Source organism: Carcharodon carcharias, chromosome 18, assembly GCF_017639515.1.
Source record: "Carcharodon carcharias isolate sCarCar2 chromosome 18, sCarCar2.pri, whole genome shotgun sequence".
Lineage (NCBI taxonomy): Eukaryota > Metazoa > Chordata > Chondrichthyes > Lamniformes > Lamnidae > Carcharodon > Carcharodon carcharias.
In genome coordinates this window covers 39,062,870-39,079,258 of record NC_054484.1, presented here as the reverse complement: position 1 = coordinate 39,079,258, position 16,389 = coordinate 39,062,870, and the positions used below count along the sequence as shown (strand labels likewise).

Sequence of the window (16,389 nt, the reverse complement as noted above, 5' to 3'; positions counted from 1 at the left end):
CCATGGCTGCCGAAGGGGGGAAACATGCTGCCCCCAAATTTAGCAACGCCTCCCTCGGGCGCAGTAGGGGCACACCATGAAGTTCTCTACACCCACTCTGGGTAAAAACCATTCTATCACATTTACGTATGGAGCCTTATGGATGGTGGAAACGTTTGGGGAGTCAGAAGGTAAGTCACTTGCCAGAGTATGTCCAGGCTCTTGTAGTTGCAGTATTTATTGTGATTGGTCCAGTTGTGTTTCTGGTCAATCGTGCCTCCAAGTGCTGATGGCACAGAATTCAAAAATGGTCATGGTGTTCAATGTCACTCAATATTTAATTTGAAGATCAATTTGTTTAAACAGTGCATTACTCCACAAATTTCAGTCGTCATAAACAAATAGGTTCAACCTAAAAAGCAAATGATAGGATGTGTATTCTATTTCACTGTGCAGATACTGTGTTAACACCTAAAATGTACAAGTTGTATTTTAACAAAATTCTATTCTTCCTCCCAACCCCACACTTATAGTAATACAAACCCAACAAATTACATGTAGCTTTGTAACATATCCTGCAACATTTAATCATGTATAAACATAAAACTACATAGCATACTTATTTCTAAAAAAAAATCAGGAAATGTCAATTTTTAGCAACTTTTGGTAGTTTAATCAAAGTTTCAGAAACTTTGGGGACTGGGTGGAGATAAGGAAATAATAGCTGGATCGATTAATTTGAATTTAAATACCAACAGTGTCTTGGGATTTATACCCCAGCAGTTTGGATTTTTCTCATCAGTCTGGAATCCGAGAAGGTTGTGAAGTACTTTCATTTTTCTTTTGAAGTGAGTGAGGTACTCACGTTTCCCATGATGGAGCAAGAAATGCAGCTCTGGACTATTAGGAGCTCGCAAATGCCAATTGTTAATACAAAATATTTTTTGCCTAGATTGCTAACAACAATGCTCAAGAGCTTAGTCCTCAATTCTAGAAGATTCATAGCCTAATCGCATTCCATATAGCCTGGTCAATTGAGCCAGGTGTCTCAACAATGCGATAGTATGCAAATTGGCATGGTTATACTTAAACTTAATGTGTATGTTTTAAGCAATGTTAATTATTCATCCAGAATCAACTTGTGAAGGTGGATTAAGTCACGTTCTTTCAATGTCTTTCAATTTTGGGCTGACTTTGGTTGTAAATCAAGATTTCATTTTCTTATAAATAATCATCTCACTCATTTATATAATACTGTACAATATGCTTTATTGCCTGCTAGGAAATAATGATAGAGAATAACACTGCAGCAGCATACAGCATTATAACAGAGGGAAAAGGAAATCTGTGTTTCAATCACAAAACTAAACAGACAGGCAATAAACAGTACGCAATATAAAATGATCATCTGTCAAATTATGCAACTTTTATATAATTAGTGGCTTTAAACTCTTAATTATCAGTAGTAAAATTTCTGAATTCAATTTCTACAGAGCATATTAGTAAGAAATATATAAGGGACTCTGCTCAAAGCAATACAAAGGAGCTATATACACAGGCACCTTCTGTAACAAGAACTGATTCTCGTGTAATGGGGATATCCTAACATCACCAAGAATTTTGCTTCACGTTTTCAAAATTATACTTCACTGAAATTTCTCTTCTAGGAACATCAAAATGAGAACCTACAGCAGTCTCCCAGTTACCATAAGTGTGTTTAACTGAATAGCTTACATCCACATTCACTCTGCAAGATCAAACTGAAGATGCCATTCAATCACACCATGTATCTTTTCAATTAATGTTCTGAATTGTAGTATACTATTGAACATTGTACAAATAAAGGCTCTATGTCATCTACTTTGTTGCCTGCAACAAGAAGAAAAAGGCAAATATTTCAGTATATTGATGATGTCGCTGAGCATCTACGTCATCACACCTGCTCTGTGCATGCCTAATAGTGTACTGATCCTGCAAGTAATTTTTAAATACCACTGCGACGGGAACCACGCATAGCCCTTTTTCGGACATTGTGGGTCTACTCATAACAAACCATGAGATGACACAGGGCCTTTACATCTTAATTCTTACTGCAACAGATCTCAAAACCTCACACTTGATATCAGGGTTGCTTGTCATTGAACAGCCAGCTCTTCGGAAGTGCGTTGACTGGGACAACATAACTCAAGAAACCTGTTAAACAAGTTTGTACAACAGGAACCAGGGCTAAGAATAAAAAAAGCACTGGTCAGCCTCAGCATGTGACTTTTGGGTCTGTATAAACAGTCTTATTATGTGCAATGTAATTGCATCATTAATTTGGATACTCCTGTGAACTGTGATGTCAAAAAGTGTCTGATACGAGTTTGATTAATGTAATTAGAGGTTTCAGCACCTTCCTGAGTTTTCAAACTGTAGATGGATTATTTACCACCAAAACACTGCCATAGCGATGCTACTGGTATCAATGGTTACATTAACACATCTGAAACTCTATTTACATTTTATTGATATAAATAATTTGAAGCATATGGATCATCAAAGGCCTCCTAAAACTGAATTGAAGTACTGCTGATTGTGATCCATCTCACTAAAAGAGGAATATTTGCACAGTTAAGCCCTGTTGCTGATGCAGTGTTGGCATCAAAACCATTGGCTCATTAGTGGACAGCTGCCCAGTTCCCTGAACCATACACCCAAATAATAAAATGGAAGTGAGCCAGTGGAATCTTTCCAGCTACATCAATGGAAGTTCACTTGCTGTGAATGTTCAAAGGAAGCATTCCATACCTTTCTATGGATTTGCAAAGATTGGATGGTTGGCACTTCAGTTCAGATTCAAAACATGGTATGATAATAGCACTGTTGAAACACAGCCACCAATCTAGACTTGAATTGGAATCAAAAATTACAGTTGTGGACAGTGCAAAAACAACAGAATGAATATTAATTGTAAAAACATCACAAGAGAATCTCAAAATGAGCTTTTACTTAAAAAAAAAATAAACAATAAATCTAATTAGTTTTCTTAGGGCTGATAATTAATTTATTTCATTGTTGGTGGACACATGACTACAATGGGCATGTAAACTGGCATTCAACAAGTGCTATGCATATGTAAAATCTAAACTGCAACTTTGCTCTGCTTTTTTACAAACTGAACATGTTTGTGTGTACAGTCTATTTTTAATTTAAAATTGCTTAATGCAGATTATGATTATTTAATTTTAAACATTAAATTCCCACTTTGCTGTGTTATTGAAATTTCTTATATTTTGAATTAAACAATTAAGTGTAAACAAATAACTGAATTATCACAAGAATGCATAAACCTTTGTTGGTGTGGAACAAGTTAGGGTCTTCCTTTGAACAGTATCAGCATTATAACCAAATCGCGGAGGTTATAGGTGTTTACAAAGCTTAATGTTGATTTTCTGGGCTAGTCAACATGGCTTTGACGGTCTGCTGTAAACTAATTATTTATACATCTGCCTTTTATTCTAATGAAATATAATTCATTTAATACTTCTTGTGAATCAGGAAACATCCCTGCATTTTTGGTATTAAAATTAAAATCAATTGTACATCATTAAACTATTCCACCCCTCTTCCAAAAAAATTAAATATTTCAGTCTATCTGTCAAATCACCATTTAAAAATATACTACTGGAATCATTTTGTTAATTGGCCTAAAACAAATTTCGATTTATAAAATATTAAACTGCATCATACATTTGGTCAAAAATACAGGTGTATCAGTCAGTTCTCTGCCAACCCTTTGTAGGCCACATTCTATTGTTTGTAATAGTGGGTTATGTTTTATTATGGTATATTCTCTCCATCATTATTTGGGTGATCTATTGGTCTTGCTGCTTTTACCAGGACTTGAACCTCTGACCAAAGGGTATGACACAAACATTTTAGCTAGTACACATCACTGGGTCAATAGAGTTATTTTTTCTTCCAAATCTATATTTTCCAAAAATTAAACTTTTTCTTAATTCGGTATCAAATAATATGTAAGAAATGCAATGATGAATGATCTCTTTGGCCACAAGGTGTTACTGCAGCAATTATAAATAAGACATCACCACAATAAAAAAGTTTAACTTTTGTAAAGCCATCTTTGTCTCCAACACCAATTCAAAAAAATATTTAAATACCTCACTAAACATTTTTAAGGCCAAATAAAAGTGTCTGCTGGAATACACTGCACATTTTGAGTTTGTTAAATGTGCCTTACTCTCATGCATAAAGAAATCATTTTCTCCAAGTTATATTACCCATTCTGTTAAAATTCTAACTTCATTTAAAATAAACATCTACGATAAAAAAATGTGCATGTTAGATCTGAGTTAGGAAATTACATCCGCAAAGCATTTTCTCACAGCCACTATAAAAGTGTAGATCAATATTCCAGGTTCAGCTGTCTGAACAAAACATTAATTACATGGCAGCAATAATTTGTTGCTATTTCAGTCACTGCTTAGAGTATTGTTTAATGACAAACTAACTCTCAGCTCAGCAATTATTTATTTATATGACGAGGGTTCCCAACGTTATCTTTCATTAACTGAGCAACTTGTCAACTTGGTCTTAAACAAAATTACTGGGATAACTGTTTACAATCAAAATTAGTCAAATTTCCAGTCTCCACATATAGGATGTGGAGTCACGCTTTTAAGACTGCTATATTGTTCCCCCCCCCCCACCCCGCTTTCTGCATCCATACAAGAAAAGAACTCCAAATATACACACTATGACATTCTTAGAACCATCACACACCCATTCCGCTCACGATGGACAAAGCAATAGTAATTAACTTATTCAGGGGCTACAGTAAATGATCAGTTATTGCATTTCCTAACAATAAAAGCCCTAATTAGAATTTACTAGTACAGGTTAATTGGATGATGCTTTGTGAATAAAACACTTACATCAAGGATTAGATAAATCCTTTCTGTAAATCAAGCTACAACAGCCTGGACTATTCTTATTCAGAATAATGGCAATTCTTAGGTGCAAATGGGTCTTTCGGGTATAGCCAAACTTGCATTAAAACTTTTTATTTCAACTAATTCTCTCAAAGTCGTAATCAGCGTGTATTTGTGACCACTTCTGTGATACTTCAAGCTGCACTTTTTCCTGATCAGCAAAATGTGACAGTAGCATGGAAATTTTTGGTTGCCAAACACATCCCTGCAGCAGGCATTGCTAACCAGCTGTAACTGGCTTTTGGTTTTGACTGTTTCCAAATTACTCTAAAGAAAGTTACATTTTTTTTAAAAAAAAGGGTGAAACTGTGACAGAATTCTTAGTCTACCAAGGGAATGCTGTTCAAAAGAACTTACTGTTTGCAGCACTATTGTCAACAGCAATAACCAGTTGGGACAATCAAAATTGGTACTTCATCACGCCCACTATCTCACCAACAGTTACAGTTTGATTTAGTTGATCTTAAATAATTACCTAGTATATTCTTGTAAAAAATAATATGAGTGGGTATTTCTGAATACTATCTTGCTGATAACTTTTTCTACCACTAATCAACGTATTAAAAAATTGGAGTGTAAAAACAGACATTCTGAGCCCTTTGCAATATAATGTGTCCTGCAGATAGATAAAAGAAAGCAAATTTTATAACTACTACTTCATTTGTAAAGGAACTATTTGACATTTATTTTCTTTAGGTGGCAGGAAATTACGATGTAATGCTTGGGTTGCTGCATTTTATTAATTTATTCTGTGAAAATTCAACACAATTGTTATAACTAATAGTGTAACTTGTAATGCTGGGTGTCAAATGCAGGTCCATGGGCCATTATATCAGGTTAATCACAGCAACTCCAGTTGGGGGCACAATCTAGAAGTTGTACATAAACCATTACTACTGTCACACATTTAACAGGGGTATTACAAGAGGAATATTCCCTGCAGCAATCACCCTTGTATCAACCTGTTAACCTTTAACGACAGGGCATGTATTATGCATCAAAATAAAATGGTTGGTTATATACAGTTAAACATTCCTACTCTCTAAATGTTCCATGGTTACCTAATTTTGTTGAGCATTAATACTTTGAAAAAACCAAAAGGCCATAAGAACAAAATTACACATTTTACAAATAGTAGTGAACATTGAGAGCCGAAAGGGTTAATCTCCTGTTTGTTAAATTTCCACTGTGAGAATTTCAATGGGGATTCTCCTTGTTCTTCAGCTGAACCTTGTTTACATACTTAAGCAGGGTTTCTGCCAAACTTCTGCCTAAGTTATGGTGTTGGAGTAGGAGAAGCCTCGAGAAAAATTCTGGCACAGATCTTATCGTTTCCAAGTCTCACTTGATGTATCCATTTAAATATGTGCAAGGGCAAAACTTTGCTAATGTTTTGAAGGAAAATAAACAGAGAGTCATTCCTGAAACCCAATAATGCAACTCTTCCTCTCCACTTCTGCGTAGAAAGAATAGTAAATTCACTCTGTGGTAACTCTTGCTGTTCTCAATGCTTCTGACACAATAATTTGTAGCAGTGAAAGCAGAAATGGTAGAACACGCGTATGAATTATCAGTTCTCCGTGTTGTCCACTTTCCTCATCCGTGAATGTTAATGAGCTTCAATGTAAGCAAATGGTCACATTCCCATATTAAGCACCAGTATAGCTGATACATGTAATATTACCGCTTTTAAGAACTCACACATCTATGTTGATGACCAAATCTTGGGGCCTTTTCACATGCTAAAAAAGTGATATCAAGTGCAATAAGCTATACTTCAATGTAGTCACACACTTTTTATAATTCAAAGAAAGGAGATCATAGGTAAACTCCATATCCCACCTATTAATCTCATGGAAATGTCACTTAATCGTAAAGGAAACAAAATAAATGCAAAAATACAATGAATTGTATTCTACTTGGTCAAGCATAAAATGTAGACATTTTTCTCATTATACTCAACTTTTGTGAAAAAGCATTGTGAACATTTAAATACAGTAACTTGTGTACTTTTTTCCATTTTTAAATATTAGCTAGACTTTGGGCAAAAGCTGGTTTCTACAACGAGGAAAAGACATATTTCTAATGACAAGCAAAGGATGGCAATTGCACAAAACGTTAACAAAATGTTCTTTACAGCTAGAATGACAAACAGTAAATGAATTATTGTATCAAGCAGTCACAAAAGGATCATGTTACCAGGATGGGCTATTTTAGTCTACCTGTTAAGCCAGTGAAAGAGATGTGCAAACCCTAAACCAATCGAGAAACTGTCTTACCAATGTTCAAGAAGTTGAGTACAATTAAGTCTTACTCCAATTAATTCTACAAAGACTATGGCTATAAAAGTTACAATATGCCACTACTATTTAACGAGCAAAGCCCATTTTTTGCTTAACTCTCCAGTTTAGCTTAGACCCTGATTCCCCTTTAACTAACTTTAATTAACTCAATATTAATCTTACAGTGCAGCATGTTTAAAGCAGAAAGTTTAAGCATCTGTTTGGAAATGAAAACAGTAATTTTGTGCCGAAAGATAACTTGTGCTGTACAGCATCAGTTGCTAGATAAATGAATGGTGCACTTTAGATACAAATCAGGAAGAGGATTTTTGGTTTACATGTTCATGTTGTTGAGAGAAGTGCATCCATTTCCTGGGAGTCAACAGTGAAGACCAAAGCTTCAAAATAAAGCACATCGACAATGCAGCCACAGCTTTCTTGAGGTCCAATTGCCAATTTTGGTATGGAAATCTGAATTGCCAATTCAATGATTTTTCACATAAAAGTTATAAATGGATGGACTAAGCAAGAAACAGAATGGGACCAAAGCACAAGTTCACCCACCTTACCCTGTAATAATGATGTGTAAAGGCCAACTCATGAGCTCAGTAGGGTTTGCACATTCCCAGGCAGAATTATATTTCATTTTGTCGAAGAAGTTGGCAAATTCATTCTCTGAATGACGTCTGAGAATTCAGAGCAAAATGCATCAGTTCTATATGGTATGGGCACTTTTTGAATCTAACTGATAGTTTTGCTTACTCATCACTATATAAAGTTGAAGTATGAGTTATAAACTGGCACAAAATTGCAGTGAAACTTGTATCAGGTTTCATGTCTTCACTAATAAACTTGTACTAACCACACGAATGGAAGTTTTTTTTTAAAGATACTGATGTAAATGTTGACCCAACCTGAAATAATGCACTTAGATCTAACCAGGTTTCTGTGTTCTGCACACTTTGGAAACTCTGCTTTCCTCCAAATTCCTCCCTTTGCTCTTTCTCTCCTGATGGTAACATTCGACGCTAATGCATTGTTCTACATATGATCACAGACCTATTATCACCCCGATCCCCTCCTCTCCTACCCCACACAATCCCACTCTGGTCATTGGCCTTTCTTCATGCAAACGCTGATGGCCATTTCACTCTGGAGCCAACAGAGTTGAGGCTCTGTTCTGGTGGTCACATATATTCTTTTTCAGTGTTGGGGCGGGGCATCGGTGTGATTACTGGACACCCATCAGGCACAGATAATCACCTGGATGCTGAGGATAAATGGATTAATGTAGAAACGCCAGCAAGATGAGCTGATGCAGCGCAAGATCACAAATATAAACTGCATCTTGATCACATCAAGTGATTCATGAACCCACAAAACCATAATGGAAGCTCACACTTGTTTTAAAAATCCTGAATATGGTTAATATTGCCACTGTACTATTTGTATTTTCTTCTTTAGGGCAGTCATTACGTATATTCAAAGTGTCTATAATTGGCAGCTCAGTTGAGGCCAACTCAAGCTCATCCACGGAGGGTGAAAAAAAAAGCAAATTAATCTGTCCGTCAAGGTTGGAAATCAAAGTGAGGCATTTTGAGTAAATTTATAACTGTCATCACAGAGATTACATTGGAGAAAAGTATATGTGTATCTTGAAAACCGCAAATAAATTTAGAACTCAAAAAGAATATCACATGCAGACAACAGTCTTTCCTACAGAATCTTTCTGGATTCCATTTTTTGGGCTACAAATTTTAATTACAAAGCCAACGTTTCTTAGAAGTTGCATATGATTGCCAAGAATTTAACATCGCAAATGAAACCTACTATGAATATGACAATTTATCAAGAAATGTTATACTTAAGATTTTGACCATGAATCTGTTGACCATTATTCTTGGAATCAGATCTTACTTAGGTTTAACATGTATTTAATCCAAAAAGCAAGATATATTGTGCATCAACTAGGTTTGTTTAGTTCAGACAGGAGCACCTAATACATGTTCCATTATAACTGTGCCATGATATTTATTATTAGCTTTTTATTGCAAATTCCAGTCACAATCTTCAAAAAGAACAAAACATCTCTGATGCGAACAGTGTGTACTATTCCTCATATGCTGCTTATAAAAACTGGATATAATACATACAGTACACCAAATAACCTTGCAGGTTTCCTGAAAAATAGACTTATTCTTGCACAATTAATATCTGGCATTTGTTGGTGTCAAGGATGTTGTATTAACAATCATAATGCCCAGGCAACAACTGGTGTTGTATTACTGTGACTTCATGGAACAGCATAAGAACTGTGTTTGAGTATCTGCTGATGACTTTACTAACTCTCAAAACTTGTGCTACTGTTTTGAAACCTCACTTACAGTCCAAGTTGTTTTCCATTCTGGTAACATGATCTTCAACCAATATGGGAAGAAAAATATTTTGCATTCAAGCTAAGCAGTACTAAACATCAGTAATTCTAGTTGTTGGTCTGACAGAAGACTTTTTTTTCCTTTGTGCTGATGTACTTCTGCAACCTGAAATAAAACCTGAATATCTCCTCAGTAATTTGCTGAATTAGTAACCCTACAACCATCATAATAATCATTCACTGTAAAAACACAGCAGTGCAACAGTTGGGACCTAAAAAGCTTTGCAGGATTTCTGCCACTATTAGTGCCTAATTGCTTAAAAAATAAGCAAATTACTTTTACACATCTTAACAGTATATTGGAAAACAGTCACGTCCAGTAAACTGGCCCAATGCAGGGTCAGTGAGGTTTAGCAAGAGAAAGCAAAAACAATAGGTATTAAGTCATCGTGGAAAACAAAAAAACAAGCAAAAAGATTGCGTGTGTAACAAAAGGTACCATCTGTACAGAGACAGATTGTGCTATTAAACTCAACTACAGATTAACAGAGGTTTCAACTAAATAATGGCGCTGTTGAAATAAAATACCTTAATGTAATGGGCAAAATGTAAAGAACTTCAATAATATCTTTTCCTGCCACACCATCTCAGTAATCAGGCAGAAGTTCATGATTAAACGGTTTCTGTGAAACTCAAATCAAAATGTGCTTAAAAAAAAAGGAAAAAAGAGAGAGGTTGACAATATCTAGTCACTAGCACAGTGCATCAGTGTTACTTGAGAAAAGCTAGAACTTGCAGCAAACTCGAGTAGCTCACACTCTGATCGTGTAGCGTGCAGCGGCAAGAATTGCCAGTAGGTTTCATGGGCAGTTGTTCTGTGTAACAGCTATTTTTTTTATATAGCCAGGCTGTCTTCAGATAGGGAACCAAAGGCCGAAGAAACTGGTTTTGCCCCATTCGTAAATGTTTGATGCTCAGATTCTGAGCCTGTCCATGGGGCTCTGCTGAGCCAGTGTTTCCCAGCTGTTTCTGTGAGGAACCCAGCCTTGGAAGGGTGAGACTCCCACAATGCAGTCAATATCAGGTCAAACTGACCGATCTCCTGTGTTTCAGACTTTGTAGAGATACAAAGTAATAATGCATTATTGGTCTGCACAGGAGATAAGTACTGAGGTTTGTGCCATTTCCTTGGGCTGTCCATCATGGTTCAGAGAAACTGCATGCTGGCCTCTGCAGAAGAAGGAAACAATGAAAATCAATACTACATATACACACATTGACCAACAAGATACCTTCATTATCAGCATTTAGTGTTCCACATTTTTATGGGGACCTGCACACTACAATGGTGCATCTACCAACAAGCTTTCCGTATTCGAATAAGTTTGAATTTGCAGTAAAACATTGAAAGTAGCTCATTTACTTTGTACCCAAACCATACCACTAGATGGCGCAACAAACAAACACTACATGGACACGACCAGGACTGCATTTGTGAAATGAGAATCTGTTAAATTTTAGACTGGCTTCAACAAGACTGCCATGCATGCATTCTGCCTCCATTTTTAGTGTGCATTATAGAAGATCATTCGACCCATTGTGCACGCATGAAATAGCACTCTGAAAGAGCTAGCCAGTTAGCCCAATTTCTCAGCACTTTCCCGATGGCCCTGCAAATGTTTCCTTTTCAAGACGATATCCAATTCCCTTTTGAAAGTGAATGTTAAATCTGCTTCCACCACCCCTTCAGGCTGTGCACTGTGGGTCATAAGGACTCGCTGGGCTGCATTTTGCCGCCAGAGGCAGGAATCGGGAGGCGGATTTAATTCCAAGACCCAAGCCCGTCACGACACAGGAAACAGCTGCTACTTTCATCGAGCTGGGGAGTTACCTGCCAACGAGCTGGCGAGAGCTTGGAAACGGAGGCAGGTCAGTCGAAAAGCAGACCACATTGTGACTGGTTTCGGCAGCCATTACTGTGGCTGCCATTTACATGTTAATCTTTTAGGACAAAAGTTCGAAAAGTTGAAATTTGCCACATTTTGGAGGGCAGTGGGAGGTCTGGAACCCAGGACAGAATAGCATTCCTCAGAATTTATGAATTTTTATATAATGGGGGTCTGACCTCTCTGCCATGAGCAGCCTCTTCAATTCCACTTCAAACTGCAAAGTTTCACACAAACTTGCAGCCGTCTATGTCCCGGCTTCACTGAGCTGGTCTGATTCCCGACAGTTGCTAAGGTTGCCTTGCTAAAGATTAGAAAATTTGTTAGGGACAGGCTCTTAATGAGCCCATGTCGATGTTAAGGACCCCAATAACCAGATCGGGCCTGCTCCAAAGCCCACTCCCTCCTTCGCCATCAGGAAAATGGCAGAGGGCAGAAATGGATGCAGGAGGCCCAGCTGTGCTCCTGGGTGGCCATTCTTTCTACAGTCCTGCCTCCATTCCTAACTCATCGGTGCTGGGAAAATACAGCCCTTTGTGTCAAAACATTTGTTCTGATCTTTCCTTTTTTTTGCCAATTATCTTAAGTCTATGCCCCATGTTTACCAACCCTCTTACCAGTGAAAACGGCTCCTTCTTATTTACTCCCTCAGTTTTTCCCCACCACAATTAACTTTCCCCATAACCTTCGCTGTCCGAAGGAGAACAATTTCAGCTTCCCTAGTCTCTCCGTGCAGACTAACATTGTATAATCTTTTGATTTTCTATTCTTGTTCATTAACCATTCAAATATATGGGAACTTTGGATGCAGAGAAGTGCAGTTAGAAAATAGCAACACTAAAAGTTTACAGGAAGCGCTCATGGATTCAAGGTTTTTAATATGTTGCAGACGCAGGGTCGGTTTTATGACCTTGCCCCTAAAGAACACTCATTTCTTAAGGTCCAAGGATCAAAGATTAAAGAGCCATTTTATTGGGTTCTTATCTCCTTTATACTGCCCGTGTATTTGTAGGATTTCAGGGTGGGGGTGGGGTTGGATGATCTTGGCTTTGTTTTCCTGGAACAAAGCTATCCTGTGAAACCCTTCCCATGGACTCCACTAACAGGGGGATCTTATGTGCAAACCAAAGACATGGGGCTGAATTTTCTCCTCCCAACACTGAGAAAAGCTGCACTGGGAGGACCAAACGGGAGACGTACGGGACCGCAATTTTATAATTACCAGGCCATTCCTGCTGCCTGCCATTTTCCTTGGGCTAGGAAACGTGGTGGGCTGTAATCAGACATGCAATTGAAGTACGAAAAGGGCATAGGAGGGTTACTGGGGTAGGTGGGACAATGGGGGCTAGAGTACCTAAAACCTGTGAACAGCACTGAGCCAATCACTCCAAGTCCGAGGGCGGGCCTTCTAACCTTCCCACCTCCATCCGCCCACCTCCGCAGCTGCCTCGGGACCTACTTGGGAGGTAGTGGCCCCGACTCTAGCCTAGTCCCGTTTGAATGGGCTGACTTTCTGAATTCAGGAATGTGACGTTGCAAAATGCCCTCTCAGTTCACATCGCTGGCCCTTCAATATTTTCCAGAACCTCAAAATATTAAGAGGTATTTAGAGCTATTTCTGTGTAGAAAATGCCAGTGCTCCTGTGCACTTCGGGCACAATGTTCCTGTTCAGCATCAGATAGAGAGGGTGGCTAGAAAATCCATTCCCTGTAATATAGCTACAGCAACCAAAGGAATAGCATTACGTATACTGCAATACGTAGACATTTAAAAAAAACTGAGAGGAACACCACAGTGATGAACTAGTTTTGTGTTACTAAATGGTTTTACTATGGAACATGATTTTTATCCAATATTTGTAAATTCAAAATTTTCCAACAATTTCTCTTCCTACAATTAAAACAAACGCTTTGCAGTTGCAGACTGATTATTCTTTTATAATGTGCCAATAACCTACTAGTCACCTCACCTATGTGCATTCTCCATGGCTGCAACTTCTGCCAAGGCAGCTAAACTGAAAAATGCTGGAATTGCAGATGTTGTTTGCACTTCTGGTGAAATGCTGCATGCCTGCTCAGTTTCTGGATGACTGCAGTTGACTCCACTAACACAAGTGTCTGTCTTTAGTGGCTGTTTCTTCTTTTCCTGTTTACACGGCATCTTCTCCTTTGTCAGATCTGCAGAAATTAAAAAGCAATTTTGAGGTAGGGAATTTAGAAAAGGAAAGTAGTGCATAAAAATGTCAGCCCATTTAAAAATGATTTACTTTCATTGTTTTAGTAAGTCACTCCTCTCTATTTATCCCATCTTTGACAGAGGGTAGATAGCTAGCCTGGTTTGAGGTCTCTTCCAATGGGTACTGTGTAACCAACCACTGAGACCAACTGCAGAAGATATATGTAAGGAGACAGGGTGGTTTGGATGCTCATTACCTATTCTTGTATGCAACGGCTTCACTTCTCATTATTCCCTATACGTGAGAGAGATCAAGAACTCACCATAGAACAAAACACTAGCACAAACCTTTGCCCAAGATGGAGGAATAATTACTATCAAAAATATTGTGGCGCTGTTTTAGAGTTACTAGGAATGGATGAAGGATGGTGCACTTAAGGTACAGGTCTACTTTCCGGTGCCATTTCCATTGAATTCTGGAGTTAGGGTTCAACCTCAAGCATTTTGCATAAGAGCCTTTTGGGAGGCTTCCTGGGCACTTTATAACAAACAAGGTCTATTTAAATGTGTTGAGAACTCAGTGCACTTGTCTGGCATCTCGATATATTTAAAAATTACCAGCTGGGGGCAAAGTCTTGCACAGACGTATGTGTAAGCACACATATGCAAAGCTTGCTCCTGCCCATGACAGTCAGGCACTAAGTGCAGTACTGCAGTGGGTATGGTACTGAACTTGTAACCCAGAGATTTGAATATGGTAATTTGTAGGCTAGCACAAGATCAAATGACCATGAGAGCTGTCAGATGGTTGCAAAAACTCCAAGGGGAGAATTTTCTCCACGTTGGGTGGGCCAGGCAGGAGCAGGTGGGGGGGCCGATCGTCGCTCACGATTGGCTGCACGCCACCATTTTACATGGGTGGGCCAATTAAGGCCCACCCAGCGTGACACACACCCGGAAGCGCTCAATGCTACCTGTGCAGGTGGGAGGAGGAGGGAGAGTCGGGGCCTGCGCTGTTTCACGTGTGCGCGAAAGAGCACAGAAATCTCCCAGGCACGAAGGTGCCTCAGGGAGATTAATTTCATTCCAAAAAATTGAAAAAAAAATTTAAAAAAATATTCCGACATGTCCCCTCATGTGACAATGTCACATAAGCTGGGACATGTATATGAATTTTGATGAAAACTTTTTACTTCATTAATAAATCCTTCATGTAACCTCATCCCGCCTGTGGATGAGGTTCCATGAAAAATGCGAAGGCCGTCTGGGCTCTTCGCCTGCCCGCCAATCTTAACGTTGGATGGGCCGCCCTGACAAGTACTTTAATTGGTTCATTAATGGCCTGAACAGGCCTTTGAGAGTTCGGTGGGTGCGCAGCCGACTCCGGTGCGCATCCATTGACCTGAAGCTCGGAATGACGCACGGTGACATCAGTACACATGCCCGACCTCACCGCAGTCATTTTATGCATCGGCAAGCAGGTCCCACCCCCCACACGCCAAACAGAAGATTCTGCCCCAATGCTTCACTAATATCCTTCAGGGAAGGAAACTTGCTGCCACTATTTAATGTCACACACTTAACTCCAGTCCACACTATTTAAATGACTTAGTGCCCTCTGAAGTGGCTGTGCAAGTCATTTATTTGAATGAACAATCTACAGGAAGGCCCACCATCATCTTGTCAGGGAAACCTGGAATGGACAATAAACGCACACTTCATTGACATCCACAAAAACAAGTAAAAAAGCAATTAAGATGCAGAATTTGCAGATCAATACTTGATCGACAGCTGAGTTATAATCACAGCCTACGTGTAATGCAGGTGTAATACTTTCCTGCATAAAAACACACACAAAAAAATTCAATCAAAATTAATTTGAATGTCTCACAGGAAACTAAAATATAGTTCCAAATGGAAATTGATATCAATGTTTTAATGCCATCAAAAATTAATTCAGTATGGAGGTTTCTGGTGTGCTCCGTGTAGAACCCAGAAGTCCATCCTCTAAGTGTGCCATCTTCCACTTTTATAAGAATGCACGTACATGGTTACCTGTACTTTATGACAGAAATAATGGTTAAGCTATCAGTGCCAGAAATGTCTTGAGTCTGTACAATCAAATGAAGAAATCAGGAAGTGCTGAGTTGCCCTGCTCCTCCACAAGCTTTGCTACACCAGTAACTCACTGATAGAGTTGGCACTTAAGCATATGAAGGTCATGGGCCTTGATTTCCTGTGCCCACCAGTGTCAGGTATGTTCGATGGCATCAGCGGACAACATGGCACAATCGGTTTCACGACAGCGTGAAACCAGTTTGGGATCACCAACTTATTCCGCCAATGGCTGGCTGTGTTTCCTGTTATCGGATGTCGGGAACCTCATTGTAATACATCTGCACATCATTATTAGGCTAACCCACCAATGGTGGGAAAACATGCCGACGTCTTTCACAGCAGCACATAAGCGACGTGCACTTCACTCGGGACTTCGAGGTTTGTTTGCCTACCTTACTTCGGTCAGCACTTGCAGTCATCAGCATTGGGCTTCACAGACAGCACCACATCACTTTTAGGGGGACTCACGGGCCAGTCTCTACCTACCATATCAGCCATGTATAGGTGGTTTTTCAACGGC

At 38.8% G+C, this 16,389-nt stretch overlaps 1 protein-coding gene across 10 annotated transcripts in view; it reads right to left on the bottom strand.

The window, feature by feature from the left end:
- Positions 1–1,231: 1,231 nt before the first annotated feature.
- Positions 1,232–16,389, bottom strand: part of LOC121290509 (HMG box transcription factor BBX) — a 204,268-nt gene continuing 189,110 nt past the window's right edge. For all 10 annotated transcript variants that reach the window (XM_041210947.1, XM_041210951.1, XM_041210952.1 and 7 more), the window contains 2 exons: positions 13,546–13,753; positions 1,232–10,859 (listed from right to left, as the gene is read on the bottom strand). In XM_041210947.1, coding sequence (XP_041066881.1) covers positions 10,772–10,859; positions 13,546–13,753 — 296 coding nt within the window. In that variant the 3' untranslated portion in view covers positions 1,232–10,771. The remainder of the gene's footprint in view (positions 10,860–13,545; positions 13,754–16,389) is intronic.